Source organism: Cynocephalus volans, chromosome 11 (genome assembly GCF_027409185.1).
Source record: "Cynocephalus volans isolate mCynVol1 chromosome 11, mCynVol1.pri, whole genome shotgun sequence".
Lineage (NCBI taxonomy): Eukaryota > Metazoa > Chordata > Mammalia > Dermoptera > Cynocephalidae > Cynocephalus > Cynocephalus volans.
In genome coordinates this window covers 25,138,393-25,160,461 of record NC_084470.1, presented here as the reverse complement: position 1 = coordinate 25,160,461, position 22,069 = coordinate 25,138,393, and the positions used below count along the sequence as shown (strand labels likewise).

Here is a 22,069-nt window from a genome sequence, read left to right as displayed (position 1 = left end):
AAGTTACATACCTACTTTCCAAGAGGCAAAACAGATGATATCTTAAAATATATGTTGAGTTAGACAAGCATATTAACTGAAACACACAGTTAAAGAAAACAGATTTCCTATTTCATCTGTTAAACCTTGAAATGGTTTCAATAAACCTAATTACCAAAAATTATATCAATAAATACCATCCTACTCATTAGCAGAGTAAAAAGAAAACCTCAACTACATATACTCAGAGTTAACTACAGTCAAGGTTTTGTAAAGTCCTTAATGAAATTTTAATATGACCTAAACATCACACTGCTTCAGCAGTAAAATTTCCAGTCTGTCTGGGTAAATAAGTAAAGGCTCTGAGAGGTATTCCCTAGCTGCTGATTTCTCCCTGAAGTTTGCTCAGGGATGCCACCATCTTATAAGAGAGACTACTGTATTCTCCCACCCCTGCTGTCTACATTTTCTCAACATTTAACAAAAACACTTACTAGATGGCTACTCCATGCCAGGCCCAGTGCTAGATATTGGAAATACAGAATTCGTAAAACATGCATGGTCCCTGCTTTTACAGAGCTTATAATTTAGCAGGGAGACACAAAAGTAAACTAGCATCACAACACTGGGATAAGAGCTATAAAAGGGATAATAGAGAGTGTTATGCCAAAACAAAATGTTATAGCAAGACAAAAGCCATATTGGTGAGTAAAGGAAGGCTTTCCAGAGAAAGTGATACCCTAGCTGAGAAGTGAAAGAAGAGCAGGCAAGTGTAAGGCGGTCTGGAGGAGACACACAAAAGCCAAAAAATGAGAGGAAGAGAGAGCACATTAATTACTTGGTGTGTTAGTCTGACCCATAGAAGGAATCAACAGTAAATGGGATCTAAGCTCACATCTTTAGAGCTCAAACACTGAGGGCCTAGAATGTTCCTATAGTTTTGTATCTTCTAACCTTCAGATAAGTGCTACAGTTGCTAGCACAGATACAAATTAAACGTTTGTGCTGTGAATGCACATTCATTTTGCCACCCAATAATGAATGTCCAACAGTGGCTCACTGCACCCAATGTGAAAAGGAGAAATCAATGACCTCTCCTAAAAACAAGCTTTGGCACATTCATATCCCAGAAACTATCAAGTCGTAAAAATACATAAATACAAATAAAAGTATTAACCTTCTTTAGGTGAGTTTTCAATCAGAAAATGGCTTTCATCTGCTCTCTTTCCCATTCTAGCAGTCTCCAATAGCCAAGCTATAGTGACTGCTGGTAAATTCCATTTCTTTGAAGCTTCATATTTAGAACCACCTGGTTCTTTCAATACAAGATGTGTACTGGCCAACATGCCTTTCTTTGCATTGGATTTGCGAACAAAGAATTCTTGAACACTGAAATGTATATTTAGAGAAAAGCAAATGGTCATACACACAATCAGCCAACAAAGAACAAAGTTTTTAATTCAATAGTGTAGTTACAGTTCATGTGAGTATAAGATAATACACACTGATGAAAATTGTTTATTCTCTCTTAAGCTAATCTCACAAATTCTTACTGTAGAATAAAAATGTATTGCTATAACATAAAAACATAAGTAAATTAGACTTTCAAAGAATAGACAAAAAAATTACCTACTTAATTAATCATTACCCACCCACCTTGTGCTTTCCTCCTAAAAGGAGGCATGGAACAATTACAGCAGTAAAGTATATAAATAACACACTGTATCTTTTTAACCCACTACAACTTCCCAAAGCACTTTCACATAAAATCTCATTTAATCCTCTATTTGTGAACTATCAATATTCTACAGACATGGGAAAAAAATACAGAGAAATTAAGTGACTTGCTCAAGATCACAGGATATTAAACACACAGAATATGGGGCAGAAACAGAAGTCTACCACTTGAGACATAAACGGAATTCAGTCTTTTATGACTTCTGGGTTTTATGTTCTAGTTCCTGACTTGAAAAATCTTCTAATCTCCCAAGTTTTCCCTAGTAATTTTATAGTTTCATTTTCTACACTGAACCCACTGATCCATTCAGTACTTATTTTGGTATGAGATATGGCTTCGACTTTATTGAATCCTATTTACTGAGTAAGCCCTCTTAATTTTCAATGTCACTTTTGTCATAAACCACACTCCCGTTTGTATTTGAGTCTGTTGCTAGACTTGTTGATTCACTGAAATTCCTACTTAAAACCATGCTGTTATTTAATAAGGTTTACAAAATATATTTTAATAGCTGTTAGGGTTGGTCCTATTTATTCTATTTCAGAATTTTCATGACTTTCCTGCTTGCTAATCTTTTCATATGAATTTTAGAATGTTTGCTTAGTGCCCTCCTTAAAATATATTTTATTGGTACTTTTATCGAGATCACGTTAAATTTATACATTAGCATAGAGGATAATAGAAATCCTTTATGATTATTTGTCTTCCTTTCCAAGAACATGTAGACCCTTTTTACTGTTCATCTTAATTTCTCTCAACAGCAATTTACAAGTTTTCTGTAGCTCTTCCAAGTTTCATGTTAAACTTGCTTTTGTTTCCATTACCTCTTCTAATTGGCTGTTTGTACATATGAAGGTCACTGATTTCAGTATATTAATTTTCTGCATAGCCACTTCAGTATATTTTTCTCTGAGCACTGATTTAGTTGTATCCAATGGAGTCTGTTGCCATGTTTGTTATTTTCAACAATTTCAGTTTTTTTTAAAAAAAAACTTTTCATTGTTTAATATAATTCAAATACAGAACACAGCAAAAAAGGAAATATACAGCTTAGCAAATTACTGTAAGGTGAAAAACCTTATATCCACCACACATGCCAGCCCTCCCAGAACCTCTCCATGTGCATACAATCCCCCTTCACTCCCTCTCTTAATAGTAGCAACTATTTGGACATTTATGGTAATAACTTCTTTACCTTTCTTTAATTACATTCTGTATCCTAAAACACCATTTCTAGTTTTTTGTTTTTTATGCCTTTTAGCCTATAGGTTCTCCCTTCTTTCTCCACTTCCTGTCTCCTCCATATCTGTTGAAGACACTGGATGATTCATACTGTAGAGTTATCCGAGTCTGGATTTTGCTATTGCATTACTGTGGTGTAGTTTAACATGTTACTCTTCTGTCTGTATCGCCTATAAATTGGTAGTTGGATTGAGAAGCATCTTCAGATTAAGGTTTGATTATTATTGCAAGACTACATCAAGGTGATGGTGTATTCTTCAGGAGGCTCATAATGTCTGGTTGTCTCTTTATTGTCATTAACTATTGATGATCAGTGTCTAGATTCTTTCATTCATTAGGGGTTACAATCTCATCATTCCTACTTTATCTGTTGGAAAACCACTATAAAGGGAAACTGCTTTATCCACTATCATGTTACTCGACAGAGATTATATAGGAAAGGCGAATAAATACTTGCCAGCTTTCAAAATAAGGGTTGCTTTCCTGGCATCTTTAAAAGGTGACCAATTACCTTAGTTTGTTTGGTATCATTATGAAGTCATGATTTCAACATTATTTGATGTGTTTGGATCCACTGAGGTTATTATCTTTAATGATACTTAAATTTTCCCATCTTTGGCCAGTGAAAGAACTTTTGACACCACGCTCCTTAGTAGTCTTTGATAAAGACCTTGCTATCTGGTTTGACAAAATGTTCCAACCTCATTGGTACATTTTCTCCCCTAGTTCTGAAAGTAACCACTTTTTCAAGCTTTCATTTCTTTTAGTGGGAAATGGTATTTTAAGATTACAGTCTGAGCACTGGGGTTGCTTGTTACTATTGGGTTGAAAACTGTTTCTAAGTTTATGAACTGTTTTGCCTTCCTCTTTGAACTAACAGTTATTAAAAACTTTTAAAATTTCTAACTGATAGGGTCTTTTCATTATCAGTTTCTGCTATTCATTTCTAGTTTTTTAACATTCTGATGAGAGGATGTGGTCTGCACTCCTTCTACTTTAGGGAATTTACTGAGGTTATGTTTATGGTCAATTTTTATTTTATATATAATTTTTATAGGCAATGTTTATGAGGGTTCCACAGGCATCTGAAAAGGTATTTTACTGTTTCTGGGTAGATATCTAATTAATTATGCTATTTGTCCATATTCTTCCTTGTTTTCTGTCTTTCTGACCTGTCATAAAGTAAAAGATAGCAATTAAAGTCATGGCAATTACGCATGTTTCTGTTGATTCCTCTACCTTTTACTTATATCTCCTGTTATCTTTGTTTTATGAGTGATAATGATGCTCTATTTGGTACACATATTTTTTTTTGTACATACATATTTTATCTTCAGTGGGAATAACACTATTTAAAGTGCTGTTCTTTTTCTCATTTAATGGCTTTTCATTTGAATTCAAACTTACTTATCTAAGAGCAAAACTGCAAGCCCTTTTTATTTTGTTTGTATTTACTTAACATATCATTTTTTTAAAGGCACAGTCAGGTTTTGCTTTATAATCTAACCTAAAAGTATTTTCTTTTTAATACAAAAGTTTAGTTCATGTATAGCTATTGATGTAAGTTTTCTAATTTTTTAAACAGTCACCATCTAATGTTCAATTAGGAGTTGGACCAATATGGATTTTGGAAGTAACTTTTAAATTCATTTTATTTCTCCCAAAGTATTCATTACTCCTGCTTAACATTTGTATTTTTGGCTGAAAATAAGAACAATGTATACTGAAAAACGAATAAATTATCCATAGCAGCATTCAATATTCCCTTCCCTAGTGGCTAAGCCAATAAAGCATTAATGTCTATAGTCTTAAAAGTTTGCCAGGCATCCATCTAGTAGCATCCTCCCCTCTGCCACCTTGAGCCATTACATACATACACCACAAACCATCTATATATAATAAAGACACCCAGCCAAATACTATTTTGAATGCTCTCCAGTATGTCAAAACAAATAAAAAGTTCCTCCAAGACAGCAGGTGTACAAAAAATATTACATACCATGCTCCAAGGTGATTTGCTAAGAATATCAAAGAATCTTTTTCTGCTCCGGCACACTGGCTGAATGAAATAACACAATCCTCTAGCGGAGTCGTTCCTGTCATTACTGGGACTGGTGTGAAGAGAGGATTTGACTTTGGATCAACTAAAGTCTGATAGTCTATACAAGTAACCTTTTAAAAACAAGAAAAACAATAGAGCCAATCTGAAATAAGCAACCAGTGATCAACACTGGTTCAGTTACAGTGGCAGTAATTTTAGTTTCAATAAAAAGAAATTCTGCTCTAATACAAACTTGCGTAATCTCATTCTCAATATATTTCAAATTATAGTATTTAAAGAAATATGTACACATCAACTCATTACATTAGGATATTAAAACCAGTAAGATTCATCAGTGGAGTAATGAATATTGCTGTAAACTCAATTTCTTCCAGTGTATTAGTTTATAATATTTGTCTCTTAATTCTTGGAAAGTAAAATAAATAAACAGATAGATAGATAGAAAATAAATAATAAATAAATAAATAAATAAATAAATGGTGGAATCACCAGTGATGAGCTAACAAGGTGGGATAATACAAAAGTGCATGTCATGCTTTGGTATGAGAAAATAAGGAAGACAAATAGTATGAGATGACCTGCAGGGACTTCCTAAAAAGGAATATTGCTGCTGTGGCCTCTAAGAAATAGTAACCTCTACTCTACCAGGATTAGGGCCAAGAAGCTTGCACATTTTCATTTTTTAAATTTCCCTTGCACACCAAGGTCCATAGTTCAATCCCTATACTGGCCAGCCACCAGAAAAAACAAAAACAAAAACAAAAAAACCAACCCAATAAGTCAACAAAAATAAAAAATAAAATTTCCCTTGCTAAAAGCAAAATCCAGACAGTGTTCAAACCCAATCACCAATTTTTGAACTGCCTAAGAACTAAACATTAACACATTAACACTCCTGGCATTCAGATATCCTTCAGTACTGTATTTCAACTGTTACAGTGTTTCCTTACCAGCCATGTATTTGTAACAACTTCTCCCACAGTTGCTTCTACCTCACACCCCAGCAAAGGAACAACAGCATAGTCAGCAATACTTCTGCTTGGAAGGGATACAACTTTTCCAGCATTTTCTCTTATGATGTTTGCAATATTAGATTCATTTTCATTTCTAAAACCTAAAACAAGGAAACTCTTTTGGCTAAATAAGCCTTCTTCAGTAACTGTAGAAATGTCCGGGAGGCAATGACTGACAGAAGACTGGTTTTCTTCTTGCAGAGAAATGTGATTAGAATCATTAAAGGGTTCAATATGAGCAGAACCATTACAGGGCACAACTTCAGACTTCACACCTTCAGACTTCTTAGCTTCAACTAAAAGAGAAAAAGAAAGGTTTTCTAACAGACAATTTATCTCATAGTTGAAGTTTATTTCCAGCAAGGATCAATTAATGAAACATGGAGCCTGAGATTTTTGACCACACGTACAAAACTAGGCTTAAATGTACACAACGAAGAAGGGACTTGGATCCACCCATCTTCAGGGTTACCAAGGATGTTATCAGCATCACCATTCTTCCATTAGGAAGGACAACAGCAATCATGTCTAGTTCTCAGTATTCCCAGTGTACTAGAAACCTGAGTTAATTGAAAATTATGAAGCTCCCCAATAGGTCTGTTTTAGTTCCAAAACTGGTTTAGATAGTTTACAATAGAACTGAGAAAATATCATTAAGGGAAAAAACAGAATTAAGAAGTTAAGTGGTGTAGCTATCAAGCCCTTAACATGTAAATAACTGTATAAAGCAATAATAAGAGAATTATTATTATTTCTATTTCAAAAATTCCTAAAATGTTTCATATTGAAATTGGAGCTTCTTAGCTTCTATATGGATTTCTTAAGAGAACAAGTGATCAAGGACCCAAGCAAATGGTCTCAACTGTTTTTACTTTAGGATAAAGTTGGCTGATAAGTAGGTAGCAGAAGAAAAAAATGTAGCTATATAAAAATATAAATATCTATTAGAGACCAAACTAGAGGGAGGGGCTGGGGGGGGTGGAGATGTGGTGAACTATCGTGTACAAAACTATGCTATCTACCCTTAGTGAATCATTCTGCAGTATGTGCATGTACTGAAACTACACACTGTACCCCCACAAATATGTACAAATATATATATATATTTTTTTGTCCTTTTTTGTGACCGCGCCCAGCCAGAGAGCAAACCGGCCATCCCTATATAGGATCCGAACCCGCGGCGGGAGCGTCGCTGCGCTCCCAGCGCCGCACTCTCCCGAGTGAGCCACGGGGTCAGCCCTATGTACAAATATTTTTTTAAAAATTTTTTAAATAAAAAAATAAATGTCATTAGTTAAAATCTACAGTCCCAAATATCCAATAAACATTGTCAAATTAAGGAAAAGAAGAAAAACTTAGTATGTTTCTGAAAACTCTGTGATGCTGTGTTGGAAAACTATAGCCTAGGGGCCAAATTGGGCCTGCAGCCTGTTTTTGTATAGTCTGGGAATTAAGAATGGTTTTTACATTTTTTTTAATCGTTGTCAAAACAATACAAAACAATATGTGATGTGACAGAGACAGGATGTGGGTAGCAAATCCTAAAATATTTGCTGTCTACCCTTTTAGAGAAAATGTTTGCCCTGTTTATGGGATTCTAATAAGGGTACAAACCATTCATTCATTCATTTATACAGCCACTGTACTTAAGTGCTTTTTACATGCATGTAATGCTCACATAAAGCTAACTATGAGGTTGATACTATCATTATATTTCCTTTCTCCAAAAGTAATCTCAGGCTTAATGAGGTTATGTAACTTGCCTACAGTCACATAGTTATTCAGAGGCAGAAATGAGATATGAACCAAATTTCCATCTGACTCCAGAGTCCACAACTCTGTTACAGTGTCATCTTCTTACTTCTATCCTTATCTCCAATAGACATTAGCAATTTAAAATGAATTACTGCAATATATATTAGAAATTTATGATTCCTACTTAATACAAGAGATTAAATTGCTCTTTTGACACTCTTAGGAAACGTAGTTTTATTTGGAGCATTTACTGATCAGTTTCAGGAGAGTTAGGGTTCAGTTTTACAAACTCTTTGACCCTCAGTTTCACACTATAAGGAATAAGGGAAAATAACATATTTACAATATAGAGAGATACTCATGAGAATGAATAAGCTTAGAGGGGAATAAAGATGACATGACCCTATAAAACATTCTGGAAAGTTGGGGTTTTTTTTAACAGTTTGTTAAAAATGTAAGTGGAAAAACAATTTTTTTTGCAATGACAATTATTTTGGAATCACAACTAGAAGAAAAAACCCCACAACTTTGTTTGATGTCTATAAATTGATGGTGAGATGGGAAGAAGAAAGAAACCCAGTGGAATTTTATTAGACTACTGCTGAGGGGAAAATACAATTTGTTTCTCCTATACTCTCACAACATATTTCTATGACCAAATGTAGGGGGAGGTTTCCCCACACAACAAGCAAGCAATTCTCCAGCTAGGTGTCCTTTAATTCAATTAAATCCTGACACTATCTACTTGGACATAGCACCAGATCTCACAGATTGAGGGCTCTGCCCCCAACTTCAGATTCCAGTCACAAGTCTGGATCTCTGGAACTTCTGATCAACCAGCTATAAATCAGGGTTCTCATGACCCCATCCTTGATTTTATATAGTAATGTATAAAAGGTTAAAAGATTAATACATATAGAAGAATTTAAACTAGATTTTATAATATAAAACCTACTAATATAATTTACCATTTTAAAGGAGAAAAACCATATCATCATTTTAACAAGTGTGGAAAAAGTACTTAATAAAATTCAATACCCAAATCAAAGACCTAAACATAACACCTAAAACCATAAAACTCTTAGAATGGGACACAACTTTAAAAAATTCATACCCAAAGCAATCAACAGAAAAGTTTAAATTGATAATGAGACTTAAAATCAATATTCAAAACATCAATTTTCTTATTTACCAGCAAATGTAATTTTAAAAGATATGTTAAAATATCAAAAAACAAATAAACATAATATAGACAAAACAAGAAAGGAGGAAACTAAGTCTAATATAGCATGTCCAGGATCTTATGAATATAGTTATTATACTTTACTGAAAGGTATTAAAAATGATAAAATGATATGTTGATATTCCGTATTTATGGATAGGAAGTTTTTCCTGTTGTAAAAATGTCAATTCTCCTCCAAATTATAAATCCAATACAATTCCAACCAAATGCCCAGATTGTTTTTTGGGGACACTATCAAGTTAATTAGAAAAATTTGTATGGAAGCAAAGAGCCAAGAATAGTCTGTAAAGAAAATTGGAAGAGTCCTTTCATCTTAGATATCAAAACATATTACAAGGCTATTATAATAAGTTTTTTAAGAGTAGTATCTCAATGGAACAGAAAAGAAAGTCTAGACAAAGATCTAATATATAACAAAGGTGTTGGTGAAAATTAGTGGAGAAAGGATGGTCTGTTCAATAAAGTGTTGAAAACAACTGATTATCCACATGGATGAAAATTAAATTAGAATACCACATCAAATACAAAAATCAACTCCAGGTGGACTAAAGACATAAATGTGAAAAAACAAAAGTTTAAGACTTCTGAAGAATACAGAGAGAGTAACCTTTTTACCTTAGGGTAGGAAAACTTATATTAAATATAAAAGCACAAACCACAAATAAATAAATTGAAAAATTCAACTACTTTAAAACATTATGGCCAAATAACACTCAAAATGATGCTCCATCTCATTAGTAATCATAGTATGAAATTAAAACCACAATGACAGTTTTCTAATGATGGATATGCTAATTATCCTAATTTGATCATTACACATTATACACAGGTATGGATATTTGACTCTGTACCCCACAAATATGTATAATCAATTATGTTCCGATAAAAAAATAACCACACACACACTATGAGATCCTACCTCACACACATCAGATTGGCAAAAATTTCAAGTCTTATAATACCATATGCTGGAAGGAAATGGAACAACAGGAACCCTTACTCACTGTTGTTTGAGTGTGAACAGGTAAACTAGGCCAAACACTCCAGGAAGCAATTTGCATAATGTAAGAAAGTTGAAGATGTACATATCCCACGAATCAACCATGGCATTCTTGAGTGTATACACTAGAAAACTCCTTGCTTATCTGCACAAGGAGACATGCATAACAATCTCAGCAGTACTGTCTGTAACTACAAAAAAGGGAAATGACAAAAACTGTCCATTGGTGAGAAAAAGGACAGACTGTGGTACATTCACATCGCAGTGTGGTATATTCATAACCAGTTACTTGGATTAGATAGATTATCTTTCACGTAGGGTGGGGAGGGTAGCAGAAAAGTACATACCATATACAGCATCATTTACGTAAGTTAAAATATACACAAAATGAAACAATGTATATATTGTTTACAGATACATATGATGCAAACTATAAAGAAAATGGGGGAGGGACTCACAGGAGGCTTTTGGCATAGTGGAAATGTTCTATTTTTGATAGACAGTAGGTACATGGTCGCTCATTACATTGTTCTTTATATCTTTTTTAATATATTAAATATTTCACAGTACTTTTCTTTAAGAAAAAATCCTGTTCATAACTTTTTCACTAGCAATTTACCTTACCACACTGATAAGACTACATACTGGTAGTCCACAGTGCAGCACTGTATGCATTAAAGATCACAATAATACGGTAGGAAGCATTTGTTAAAAGGTTTAAATAAAATGCTCATGTTATCACAAACTCACATGCAAACAAAGTAATGCCTGTATATATAACAGATCAAAATGAAGCCAGTTAGTTGGAGAGAGAAGAGAGAGCTGAAGAGTTCAGAGCCCTATGGCTTTGCCTGTTCGGAAAAAAGTTAAAAACATAAAATTTTAAGGGAAGAAATGATTAGTTTAACTTAAAATCTAGAAAACTTGGCAGAAATCATAGTATATATATATTTGGCTACTAAAATATTTTTTACTAACTGCAAATACTATAATAATTTCTTACCTACAGTGGAGTTATTATTTACATATTGAGAAAGCAGATCTTCATCAGCTTGCTCATGTTTTTCATTGGGAGCAAAGTCCTTCTTAGAGACACTGCTGTTGTTTTTTTTTAATAGAGCTATTTTACTTTCAGGTTTATCTGAAACTGGAATTTCCATTGGCTGGTAGTTAGCATGGATATATGGTTCTTCGGGAAGCATATAGCCTTTACTAAAACACTCCAGCAACCACTTTGCTCCCACTACATGAGGCCTACAAAAATAGCACATAGTTATATATCAGTTTAAGCTATAAAGACCATAGTCCCACCTGCCACGCTGTTCCCATAGTTGAATAAACAAGCAATTTTAAGAAAAATCATTACATAGCAGAAATTGCTTTGAATAAAAAACTGACAAAGACCTGTGGGCCGATTTATTCCAAAACTCCTTCAATTCATCATCATAATCTCCCACAATAACATGAGTTACATCTTCGTTAAGTTGATTAAAACGAACTCCACCTCCACTGTTAATAAGCCTTCTCAGTTTATCTAGCTTTCTGCCACTAAAACCGCAAAGATAAATCTGTAAAGAAAGAAAATATTTACTTCAATGTATTTATGATGCTTTATTTCTCTCAATAGAAACAAATTTGTTAAAAACATATACCTAAATCCACTGTGTATAAATAAGACAACTTGTATACATTTGAAGATATATTAAGAAGTGAGGTGTATTCTGAAACTTTGATTTTTTAACAATTCTGTAAGTTTGACTTTTTTTAATCACTTCTTCACAATTCCATAGTGTTATTATCTTTCACAGTACTTTGAGGCTTTAAATGCATAGAAGCCAGAATCCAACATCTTCTGAATGTTAGTGCATAACAATTTCTAAAATGCAGATACCTTCTTAAATTCTGAAGGCCTGCTTTTAAACCTTAAAGTAATTAGAGAAATAAACTATAGTCAACTGTCTGAACTCAAATTGAGTTTAAATCCTGGTTTTCAGCTGTCAATGATTAACCACATGACCATGGGCAAGTTCCTCAAGCTCTTTAAGCCAATTTCTTATCTATAAATTGAGGTATTTTTTTCACAGAGTTGATTAAACAAAAAAAATATGTCAAAGGGTTGAGCACAACGCTTCAAGGATTGTACGCATGCAACAATTTATCTTTAACTATCAGAATGTATATATTTAAACCAAAGAATATAAAAATATTTTTCATTTCTATTTTACACAAGGTGTCCTTAAAAAAAATGTAATGAGAAATCTATTCCTAACCGCATGTATCCCAAGCTAAAATAAATCATCTCCATTACTAGAACGTATTTTAACAAAAATTAGGAATCATACAATTCCTACATGTAAGGAATAACTAAAAGTCATATCTAGAATTAATATAGCCTAGGATAAAAGATCACACAAAACACTTTCTGTTCCATCAATAAGTTGATAAGTTTTATAAGTACAGAAGGGCAAGGTAGACTCCCATCTGCCCTGATCAGGATCAGTAAAGGACCCTTCTCTTCATCATTTGACCCCCAACACATATGAAATGCAGGGACTGTATCATGAACACTCCTTAAAAAAAACTTAAACATCTCCAGTGTTCAAATATATAAGTAAAAGGTTCATACTAATAAATTTATTGAGGTATTTTACCCTTATCATCAAGGAATAAACAATTATCATCATCATAAAAAAAAAAAAAGGTAAGGTAATTTGCCCAATTTCTCTTAATAAAATAGGGTTAAATTGTTGCTACTCTGTGAGACTTAATACATAGCCTAGTAATTCTACAAATACGGATATATATAGTGTTCAGATCTAAATCTACAAATGTACAGCATATGATATTTCTATCAAGGAACTTACAGTTATGCAGACACTGAAAAATTAAATAATCCAAAAGATACTAAACAAAGCAGTGGCTCTAATACAGACTTTGGAGTAGATGACCTACCACTTAATGTCTGTGTGACTCTGAACAAGAATTTTAATCCTCTAAATCTTAGCCTCAATATCCATTTTAGAGTTATTTGTGGGAACTGAATGAGATTATATATAACATATTAACATAATATATATGAAATGATTAGCACAGTGTCTAACACACTATAAACACTTAATAAATGATAGTATGAATGAAAATCCAGTAAGTGGTTCAGAAACTAAGTACTCTCAAAACATAGTAGATGGAAAGGTTACTATAGTATGGGAGGTTTCAGAGAAGAGTTGAAAACTGAAATGAACTTTGAAAAGTAACAGATGAAGGTACTTCTCAGGCAGAGGGGCCCTCCCAGCCAAAGGATGAACATGGCCTAGTGAGTGCCATCTTCTTAGCCAGAATGAAGGATTTATGTAAATAAAGAACAAACCCAACTCTGAGGGATCTCTTCAAAGTCAGGCTAGGAAGTGTTAACATACATTATCACCTAGTGCATTTACTACATAATAAAGACGTACCCGACAACCATCTAATAAATCTTCAGGTGCTTGAAATGTACTGGTATCCAGATTTTCTAAGTTTTCAAGTGTAGACTCCAATTTGCTATTAAGAACTGAATTACATATCGATTCATTTATGCAACTTGCATTTATGTTGGAAATATGGCTGACATCTGAAAGAGTACGACCTATATATTAAAAATAATGTATAAATTTATGGAGATAAAATAATGGTTACATATTTTCCTATGGATTAACTTTTCTTACAAACAAAGGGCTATGAACAATTTCCAAAGTAAGATTCAGAGGTTTTTACTAAAAATCATGGTGGCAAAGTATAAAAAGGGAAAATGAAATTAAGGTTCATATCTTATTTAAATGAAAATATATTTAATATATTTTCTTAACAGTGGTTTGTTTCCCATAAAAATCTGAGGTTGCTAGCTTTAAGGTCCAAGAAACATACATATAAAAAAAAAATCTTACAACAACTTTCTGCCAACCTGGCACCTACAAAATAGAAACTTTTAAAAATTTATTCTTTTACTTTAAGTCTCTACCCATGTGTGTTCTTAATTTCTTTGATCATCTCTTGCATTACATAAGGGTATGAAAGAAAGCAATCATTCATTCTAAAAAGAATTATCAGGAGCAGTTCTGGACTAACTTTTTATACAATTTGGCTATTTTGTTATACAATTATGCCTAGAAGCATAGCAGGAAGGAGGGAAGGTCCCTACTATATCTCAGTTATCCCATTAACAATTCTTACATCAAAAAAAATGATTGTTTATTTTAATTTCAATGAGACTTACTATCAATTGTGCTGATCTGGCCAGTAGGAGTTGAAGTATCAGGCACAGTCTTTGCTTGTGGTCTAGGTTCTGTCTTGTATATGGATTCATCCTGACAAAAACCTTTGTCAACACTGTCAAAAAACCATTGTGTGGTCACACACTGTACATTCCATCTCTTCGCACATTCATATTTCTGACCTATTGTGTTCATTAACAAAGAAACCAAGATAGGCAGAAAAATGCAAACCATTAAAATCTATCTTTGCAGAAATATTCAAATTATAATAAGTTATTTTAAAAACCTACCAACAACACAAAGTTAATGTTACCAGTAACTACTCTTTTAAACAGTATGCTACATAGTGTATTAAAAAGTAGTATTTTAGGTTATCACCTAATGTGTTGTATAAATACACATGACATGTGAGGGGATTTATCTTTTATACAAACTGCATAAAAACGGAGCCAACTGTGGGGTAACTGAAATAATACTGGACTTGGTTTGCAAGTAGGCTCCAAAACAATTTCTTTAAACCAGTTTCTTAATCTGTAATCTTCTTTTAAGTATTTGGTAACTGTGTGGGAAATTTTTTTTAAACAAACCAAAATATCTAATGTAAGTTTAGATAAAACATCACTGCAAGGTTTTTTCATTTATTCAATGATCTGGATAAACACTAGGATGGTCATGTAATTCTTCTACAGACTGTGACCCAAACCATCTTTGCAAGATTTTAGGGAAAAAAATATCAAACTAAATGACCATATCAGAAGCAAAAGCTATTCTGTGAAGATTTTTAAATATTAAATACCACAGAAAATTTTGCATTTGTCCATTTACGAAACACAGTTTTTTACCTTTTGGTTCTTGTACAATGAGGTGTGTACATTCATTCATTTTCAGTTGTCCCACGTATTGACCTCCATGCTTAACTGTGAGTTGCTGAATTGACTTCCTTTCTGAACCACACACGCCAGTCACACAGATTACGCAACCAAGAAAGACAGGACACTTGAAGTCTTCCATGTTTATATCAATGTAGCTAGCTATTTTGCTGGGAAAACAAATGGTAAAAAGTGAACATATTAAATATACCAGATAGTTTTACATTTACCAGAAGAATAATGACAAACAGAAATATCACTATTGCCTTCCTCATTTTTTAGGATTTATAATCATTTTCAAGAAAAGGAGAACTGACACACTCAGAATAAGACTACCTACTCAACTACCTTAATACCATGTCTCTAATAAAAAGTAATGTTTCAGATACAGTCTCTCAAATAAAACTGTTCTAATGCAAAAATACATATTTCACCAACTCTAGGCCATTGCTGGTCAAAGTGGTATATTTTCAAAATTATAAGTATGAATAAAGGTTCTTTAGTTGCTTAGTAGAGAAATGAACTTCTTAATCCTTCTATTTTCCTATGTAAGTAAAAACAATGATTTTTGGCAGAAAACCAACAAAAATATCATTCTGTTGCCATGCTAGGCAGATGTGCTGATGAAGTAGTCTGGCTGGAAATTAGGGTGCTGATATTGAGACATATTTAGGATGTGCTGAATGCTGTTGTAAACAAACCCAGAAAAATGCCAATAAATTAGTATTCCAATATAAATCTGTGGTACCTGGACTTATGGGTGTTAGTCTACAAGGGAATTTCAGGGGAAACTTAAATGTGCCTCTTGAAACAGGCTTTAAGGTCCAGGAGGGAAGGGATGCTATCCTCTTTTGCTTACTACATATATCTAACGTCTAGCTCAGGCCAGATGCATAAATGGGCTCAATTAACATAAATTGAGTGATCACGATCTCAATTGATAGCTTAAATATGTTTATATTCAGTCTTATATATGCCCCCATGGGAGGGACTATGACTGCCAAAATAGCTAATTTATTCTAATTCATATAGAATAAGAGCTATAGTTGCCAAACTTATTTTCTCAATTACTTTGAAACATTTACTGCTGAAAACTTTATTATCAAAACATTTCTTACCTTGTAGCTAATGCTAAACCCATAACACATTCTACCTGTCAATTTATACCTTAATAAGAGCTTGTAGATTCTGCTTTTGTTTTCACTGAAAAGAGTAATGACCCCACATTTTTGTCCCTGAATAACAAATCCCAAAAGGATACCATAAAGCTTCCCCTATAAAAACTGAGTATATTAAATTGATTGAACTCATCATTTGTTTAAATTTAGAAAATATATGTCTTTCTTACTTCTCTTGTGACTTCTCCCAAAGTGTTTTTATCCAAGAAGGAAGCAAAATAGGTTTCTTTAGGTTTGCAGCAACTAAATATTTTTTGCTACCAACTTCTCCTGCAATAAGGTGAGTTACTGTTATATTAAGGTCTCTGCATACTCGTCCGCCCATCATTTGTACATATTTATGAACTTCTTCCTGCAGCCCCCAAAAAAATATATTAATACTGAAACAAATAATATCTCTTGCATTTTTATACTATATCCCATAAATATATTTTATTGTTGACAACCTGAATACACAAATGTTTCTCACCATTATAAAGTTAAATAATTAACCAAATTACTTTTTGGAAGTAACATAAACGTGAATTATAATTTTAAAAATAATTATTTTTCTATATTTATCCCTTAACTCCATGAACTTATTAAAATACGCTGCTTCTATAATAAAGATTATACTTTTACATGCTACACATGTATTTTTTTTAAAATAACATAAATATATCTATATAAATATATAAAAAACATTTTTACATAGCTCTCTTTCAGAATACTTTCTTCAAAGATTATCCAACTATTGTGGAAAAATGTTATTCGAAAACATGCTTGATCTGTAGGAAAAAAAGTGAGTTTCCTTTTAAATTAAGACAAAAAACTTCAATTAACCAGTTTTCAACAAAACATTTTCCAACTAAATTCCATTTATTTAAAAAAAAAGAATACACTTGTTGTATATCGACCTTGGTTAAAAGTCACAAACACTAAACGCAAGGTCTCTCAAGGTATCTCCTCTGAGGCGAAAGATTAAGTGCAGTGATAGATGAATCAATCAATCATCCTGATATTTCTCTCAACACCTACCCTTTTGTCTCTTTCCAGGCTTGTACAAGATACAGTTACATCAGACATAACCAAATTATAAACTGGATGTTCAGCTCTTGGGACACATTGCTGGTGGTGTATACAAAATATGACTACTTGAGGACCAACAATTCTGCAGCCAAGCTACAAAAAAGAAAAATATTCAGTAATATTTACCAATTTTTTACAGAAGTTGATGACCAGTACAGAAATATCACCAAATTGTTATAGAAAAAAATAAAGACTATTATATAATTTCTCAGATACACTATACATTAAATAAACACACATACACAAAAGCAAATCAAACTATGCAAGCTATCAAAAGAAATAAGCTCTGAGAGCCTCTCTCACCCAAAACTGCCATCAAAATTTTAATCTCTGAAACAAACACAATCTTTTTTTTCTTTGGCAGCTGGCCAGTACAGGGATCCGAACCCCTGATTTTGGTGTTACGCCACCACCTTCTATTCAACTGAGCAAACCGGCCAGCCTAAAACAAACACAATCTTAATGCAATAATCTTATCCCATAACAATTAGGAAATATCCACATATACTTTTCAAGTGAAGCGCCTAGCCAATGAAGTGGTTTAAAAATACAAGAGCCTAGAAGTAACCCCTCTCTAATATATCTCTTATGTCACAATCCTAGCCAGTTTCTACATTTAGGTTTTAAATACTTTGCACCTCAATGTCTTTCCAAAGGAAGACCCATGAAGATTTCTCCTAAGATAATGCAGGTTAAACTCAAAAAATGACTTTTCATTTTCACTGACACTGAGTTAAGAAAGGTGATAGTCTTCCTCAACATCAGCACACGCAAGCCAGACTAAAATGCCGACAGCTGCCAAAGTCACCACTGCACAACTGACTTAAATATCTACACACAGGTAAAGGATCACTGCTGTCTTTTTGGTCAGCCATAAGAAAATGAGGTGTTTGGTTTTTTTTGTTGTTTTTTTTTTAAAGATGACCAGTAAGGGGATCTCAACCCTTGGCTTGGTGTTGTCAGCACCACGCTCAGCCAGTGAGCCAACCAGCCATCCCTATATAGGATCCGAACCCATGCCCTTGGTGTTGTCAGCACCACACTCTCCTGAGTGAGCCACAGGCCAGCCCAAGAAAATGTTCCCCCCCCCCCCAAGAAAATGAGTTTTTGATGCTATGTTTTCCATCTGAGAAGCAGTGGTATTTCCAAAAGGAGGCTAAGACCAACAATGTCTTGGCAAGGTAGGCACAGACCTTCCATTAATTGCACAGATACTGCATCTACCTAGGCTTCTATGTTTTCTTCTCCTTCAAACAAGAATCGCTTTGTAATCTGGATGGAATTACAGCCAGTTTACTTTTATTTCAATGCTTCTCTCTTGTCCAGACATCAAAAAAGTAATGAGTCAGCAGACTCTAGAATCAACAAAAAGAAATAAGACGGCTCATTGGTGTATTAGCAATACTGATCCCCAAAATGTTTTCTTCTAGAATATAATTTCTCACATCCTATGAAAGGTATAGGAACTAAAATTCTGTGTGCAAGCGCACACAGGAAAGACAGCAAGTTACCAAGCACTATGTTGAGGTCTTTTCCTACTTTTTATTTCTCCTTGAAATATCTTGCAACCAAACTGAATTTAGGTATAGTAAATCCCATCACTAAATTATAGGTTCACTTATACTAAATGAAGCTTATACATAATACTTTATGACAAGTAAAGAATTTATGTCCACTAAAGCAAAAACAAAACAAAAAAACAGACTACCAAAGGAACACACTAGAAGTTAGCAAACCTTTTTAAGGTGATCAAAGACAACACCACTAAAAGGGTCACAGATATAAAGTGATCTATCATTCTCCTTTATCTTCAATGCCTCTTCTTCTGTAATAATCTGAAGATACTCTTCTGATTGAAATTCTTTTATTGACTGAAAGAAAAAATTAAACAAGAATGTACCTGAAATCAGTCCCCATCTTTAAGACCTATCAACGCTGTTTTCAAAATCTGTCTCAAATTAGCCTTTCACTACTGAACGCTATCATCATCTCTTACCTAGACCTCTGCAGGAGCTTCCCAAGTGGTCTCCTTCTCCCTTCTTTGCCCTAAATCCATTCTCCACACAGCACTTAGCAATCTTTTTAAAAATACAAACCAGATCACGTCACTCTCTGCTCAAAACCCTCTAATGGCTTCCCACCACACTCAGAATAAAATCCACATCTCCTACCACGGCCTACAAGACCACACAATCTGACTTCTGCCTTTCTCCCCACCCTTACCTCCTACCTCTCATCTCCCTTACTTACTTTACTGTAGCCACTCCACCTTTCCTGCTAAGCCTGGAACAAGCGAAGCATAAGCTCTTTTAGGAGCTTTACTCTTGTTCCTGAGGCAGGGAATACTCTTCTCCCAGGTCTTCACCTGACTTGATCCCTCACTTCAGTCAGGTCTGCTTAAATGTCACCTCCTCAGAGATGCCTTTCCTGATTATACTTTCTAAAATACCCTTCCCCTATCCCTTTAGTCTATTTTATAAAGAAAAGTAACATTGATATTTTATATACATATAGTTTTTGTCTCTCTCTCCTATACGAATAAAAGTTTCATGATGTATCTTGTTTGCCACCACATCCTGACACCCATTAAGCACTCAAATGTTTTCTGAACAAATTTTGAAGTCCTTATGTTAAATACAGTGATCCTTTTAAAATGATCAGTCAGATCATGTTACTCTTCTGACTAAAACCTTCCAATGGCTCTCCATTTCACTGAGAAAAAAAAAGTCAGAATTTTGAGGGCCTACAAGGACCTACAAGACCAAAGCCTTACTCTGTGAAGCATTCCTTAATACTATTCCCCTATCCCTTGCTCACTACACTACAGCCACACTAACCTTGGACAGACACCATAAGCACTTTCCCAGGGCCCTGTATCCAGTTATTCCCTGTCTGAAAACTTCTTCCCCAGATATCCCCATGGCTAACTATCTCACCTCCTGCAAGTTTACTCAAATATCTTTTTCTCCATAAAGTCTACTCTGATCACACTCTATTTAAACTTTTAACCTTACCTTCTCCTTCTCCCCCAAGAAACATCCTGTGGCTTTCCTTATCCTGTTTTGCCTTTTTCTCTTCCCATAGCACTTAGCATCTTGTAACATACTATATAATTGACTCATTTATCACGTCTGATGAATGTCTACTTCCTCTTGCTAGAGTAAGCTCTGAGTGAACAGAACTCTTTGCCTACTCTGATCATTGATGGATTCCAAGTACTAAAGCAGTGCCTATCAGATCGTGGATACTCAATAAATATTAGCTGGATGAATGAACTTTAAGGAAAACCTGCAAACAACTACTTTTCAAACTTTAAGGTGCACTGGGGATCCTGTTAAAAAAGCAGATTCTAATTAGTGTGGGTTTGGGCCCAAGACTCTGTCTGCATTTCTAACAAACTCCCAGGCCATACTGATGCTGCTGGGATCTATAAATAGCAAGGCTCTCCACTACCCCTACTATCAGCCCACACTATACTGTACATAATGAAACATACTTTGAACAATTAACCAAAAAAAATTGAAATGACAAATATATGACTGACTTAAATTTTTTTTAGCACACAAAGGACCACTATGGTTAGTAGTCAAAAGAAAGCACCTTAAATTCCAAGAACTGCATGTCAGCCACATTCAACAGAAATGTTATAATAGATTTCAAGGACCCCCAAATACATAATAATGACATACATCAATTCAAAAATATGTAACGATGATATATGTATATTAATGTAAACTACAGTAACACTATTATGAAATAAAATACCTATTTCTAAGACAAAATCCAACAAATCAAAAAATACTTTAAAACAAAAAAATGAATTCACAGCATCAAACAAGACATTTTCAACTATTCTTACCTCAAGAGCTTTAAAAAAACATTCGGAATTGTCTGAAGACTTTAAAAACTTCACAAAAAACGGCTCTTTGTCATTTCTGGACATTTTCGAACTGTCAAAATAAAGGAACCATTAACAAGAACAAAAACACATTATGTATGAAGTTAAACGTTTCACGCACCTATTTTTCTGTGCAGACAAAAATGCCTAAGGATAGACATTCTGGCCTTGCCCATGAATTCATCCATGACGTTTTTAAGAAACCCTGGAATGTGGGCAAAGTCAAGGAAAAAGATGACAAACCAATCCTTGCAAATCACAGAACGAAATTAATGTCCTTGAACTGAATACATTGAGGGCCTTTGTTCTGGGAGCTCTAAACCCCTTTCTCCAATTGCACTTGCTTTAAGGATACACAAAGCGCATCTATCCCTGCGGGTACCCACGGCCCGCGAGTTTTGTTCATCTCTGGGTAAAAGGGATGCTAGTTAGCAAGGCCATGCCCCGCAAAAGGCCAGAGGCTCCTGCTCCCCAGCTCCCAGAATAAGGCCTGGCTCTCGGACCACTGAAGCCACGTTGTCTCAAGCGTCAAAGGCGCACCCGCCGGTACCAGGGCCGGTTACCAGGACGGGAAAAGAAGGCCCCGACGGCCAGAGGAGGCGTCGCGACCCCCAGTTGGGGCGGGGAGGAAGCTCGGTCCTCACTGAATCTCACTCACCTCGATGGAGCGTGGGAGTCTTCGGGCAGCGAGTTGGGGAGTGTGCTGCCCGCAGGACGGCGGCTGGGGTCGGGCGCCAGCCCGGCGCACACCCCGCCCCAAACCCGGCGGCGATT

General features: G+C 34.5%; 1 protein-coding gene across 6 annotated transcripts in view; it reads right to left on the bottom strand.

Annotated features, from left to right (window-relative positions):
- TOPBP1 (DNA topoisomerase II binding protein 1) overlaps positions 1-22,069 on the bottom strand; it is a 68,583-nt gene extending 46,514 nt beyond the window's left edge. For 2 of the 6 annotated variants that reach the window (XM_063114796.1, XM_063114798.1), the window contains exons 1-13: positions 21,954-22,069; positions 21,257-21,347; positions 19,134-19,268; positions 17,347-17,490; positions 16,500-16,681; positions 15,125-15,321; positions 14,285-14,464; positions 13,488-13,657; positions 11,437-11,600; positions 11,036-11,286; positions 5,972-6,330; positions 4,959-5,131; positions 1,157-1,368 (exon numbers count right to left, since the gene is read on the bottom strand). In XM_063114796.1, the coding sequence (XP_062970866.1) occupies positions 1,157-1,368; positions 4,959-5,131; positions 5,972-6,330; positions 11,036-11,286; positions 11,437-11,600; positions 13,488-13,657; positions 14,285-14,464; positions 15,125-15,321; positions 16,500-16,681; positions 17,347-17,490; positions 19,134-19,268; positions 21,257-21,340 (2,251 nt within the window). In that variant the 5' untranslated portion in view covers positions 21,341-21,347; positions 21,954-22,069. Of the gene's footprint in view, positions 1-1,156; positions 1,369-4,958; positions 5,132-5,971; positions 6,331-11,035; positions 11,287-11,436; positions 11,601-13,487; positions 13,658-14,284; positions 14,465-15,124; positions 15,322-16,499; positions 16,682-17,346; positions 17,491-18,590; positions 18,753-19,133; positions 19,269-21,256; positions 21,348-21,953 lie in introns of those variants that run through there. The other 4 variants (XM_063114797.1, XM_063114799.1, XM_063114800.1 and 1 more) reach the window with 4 other exon arrangements.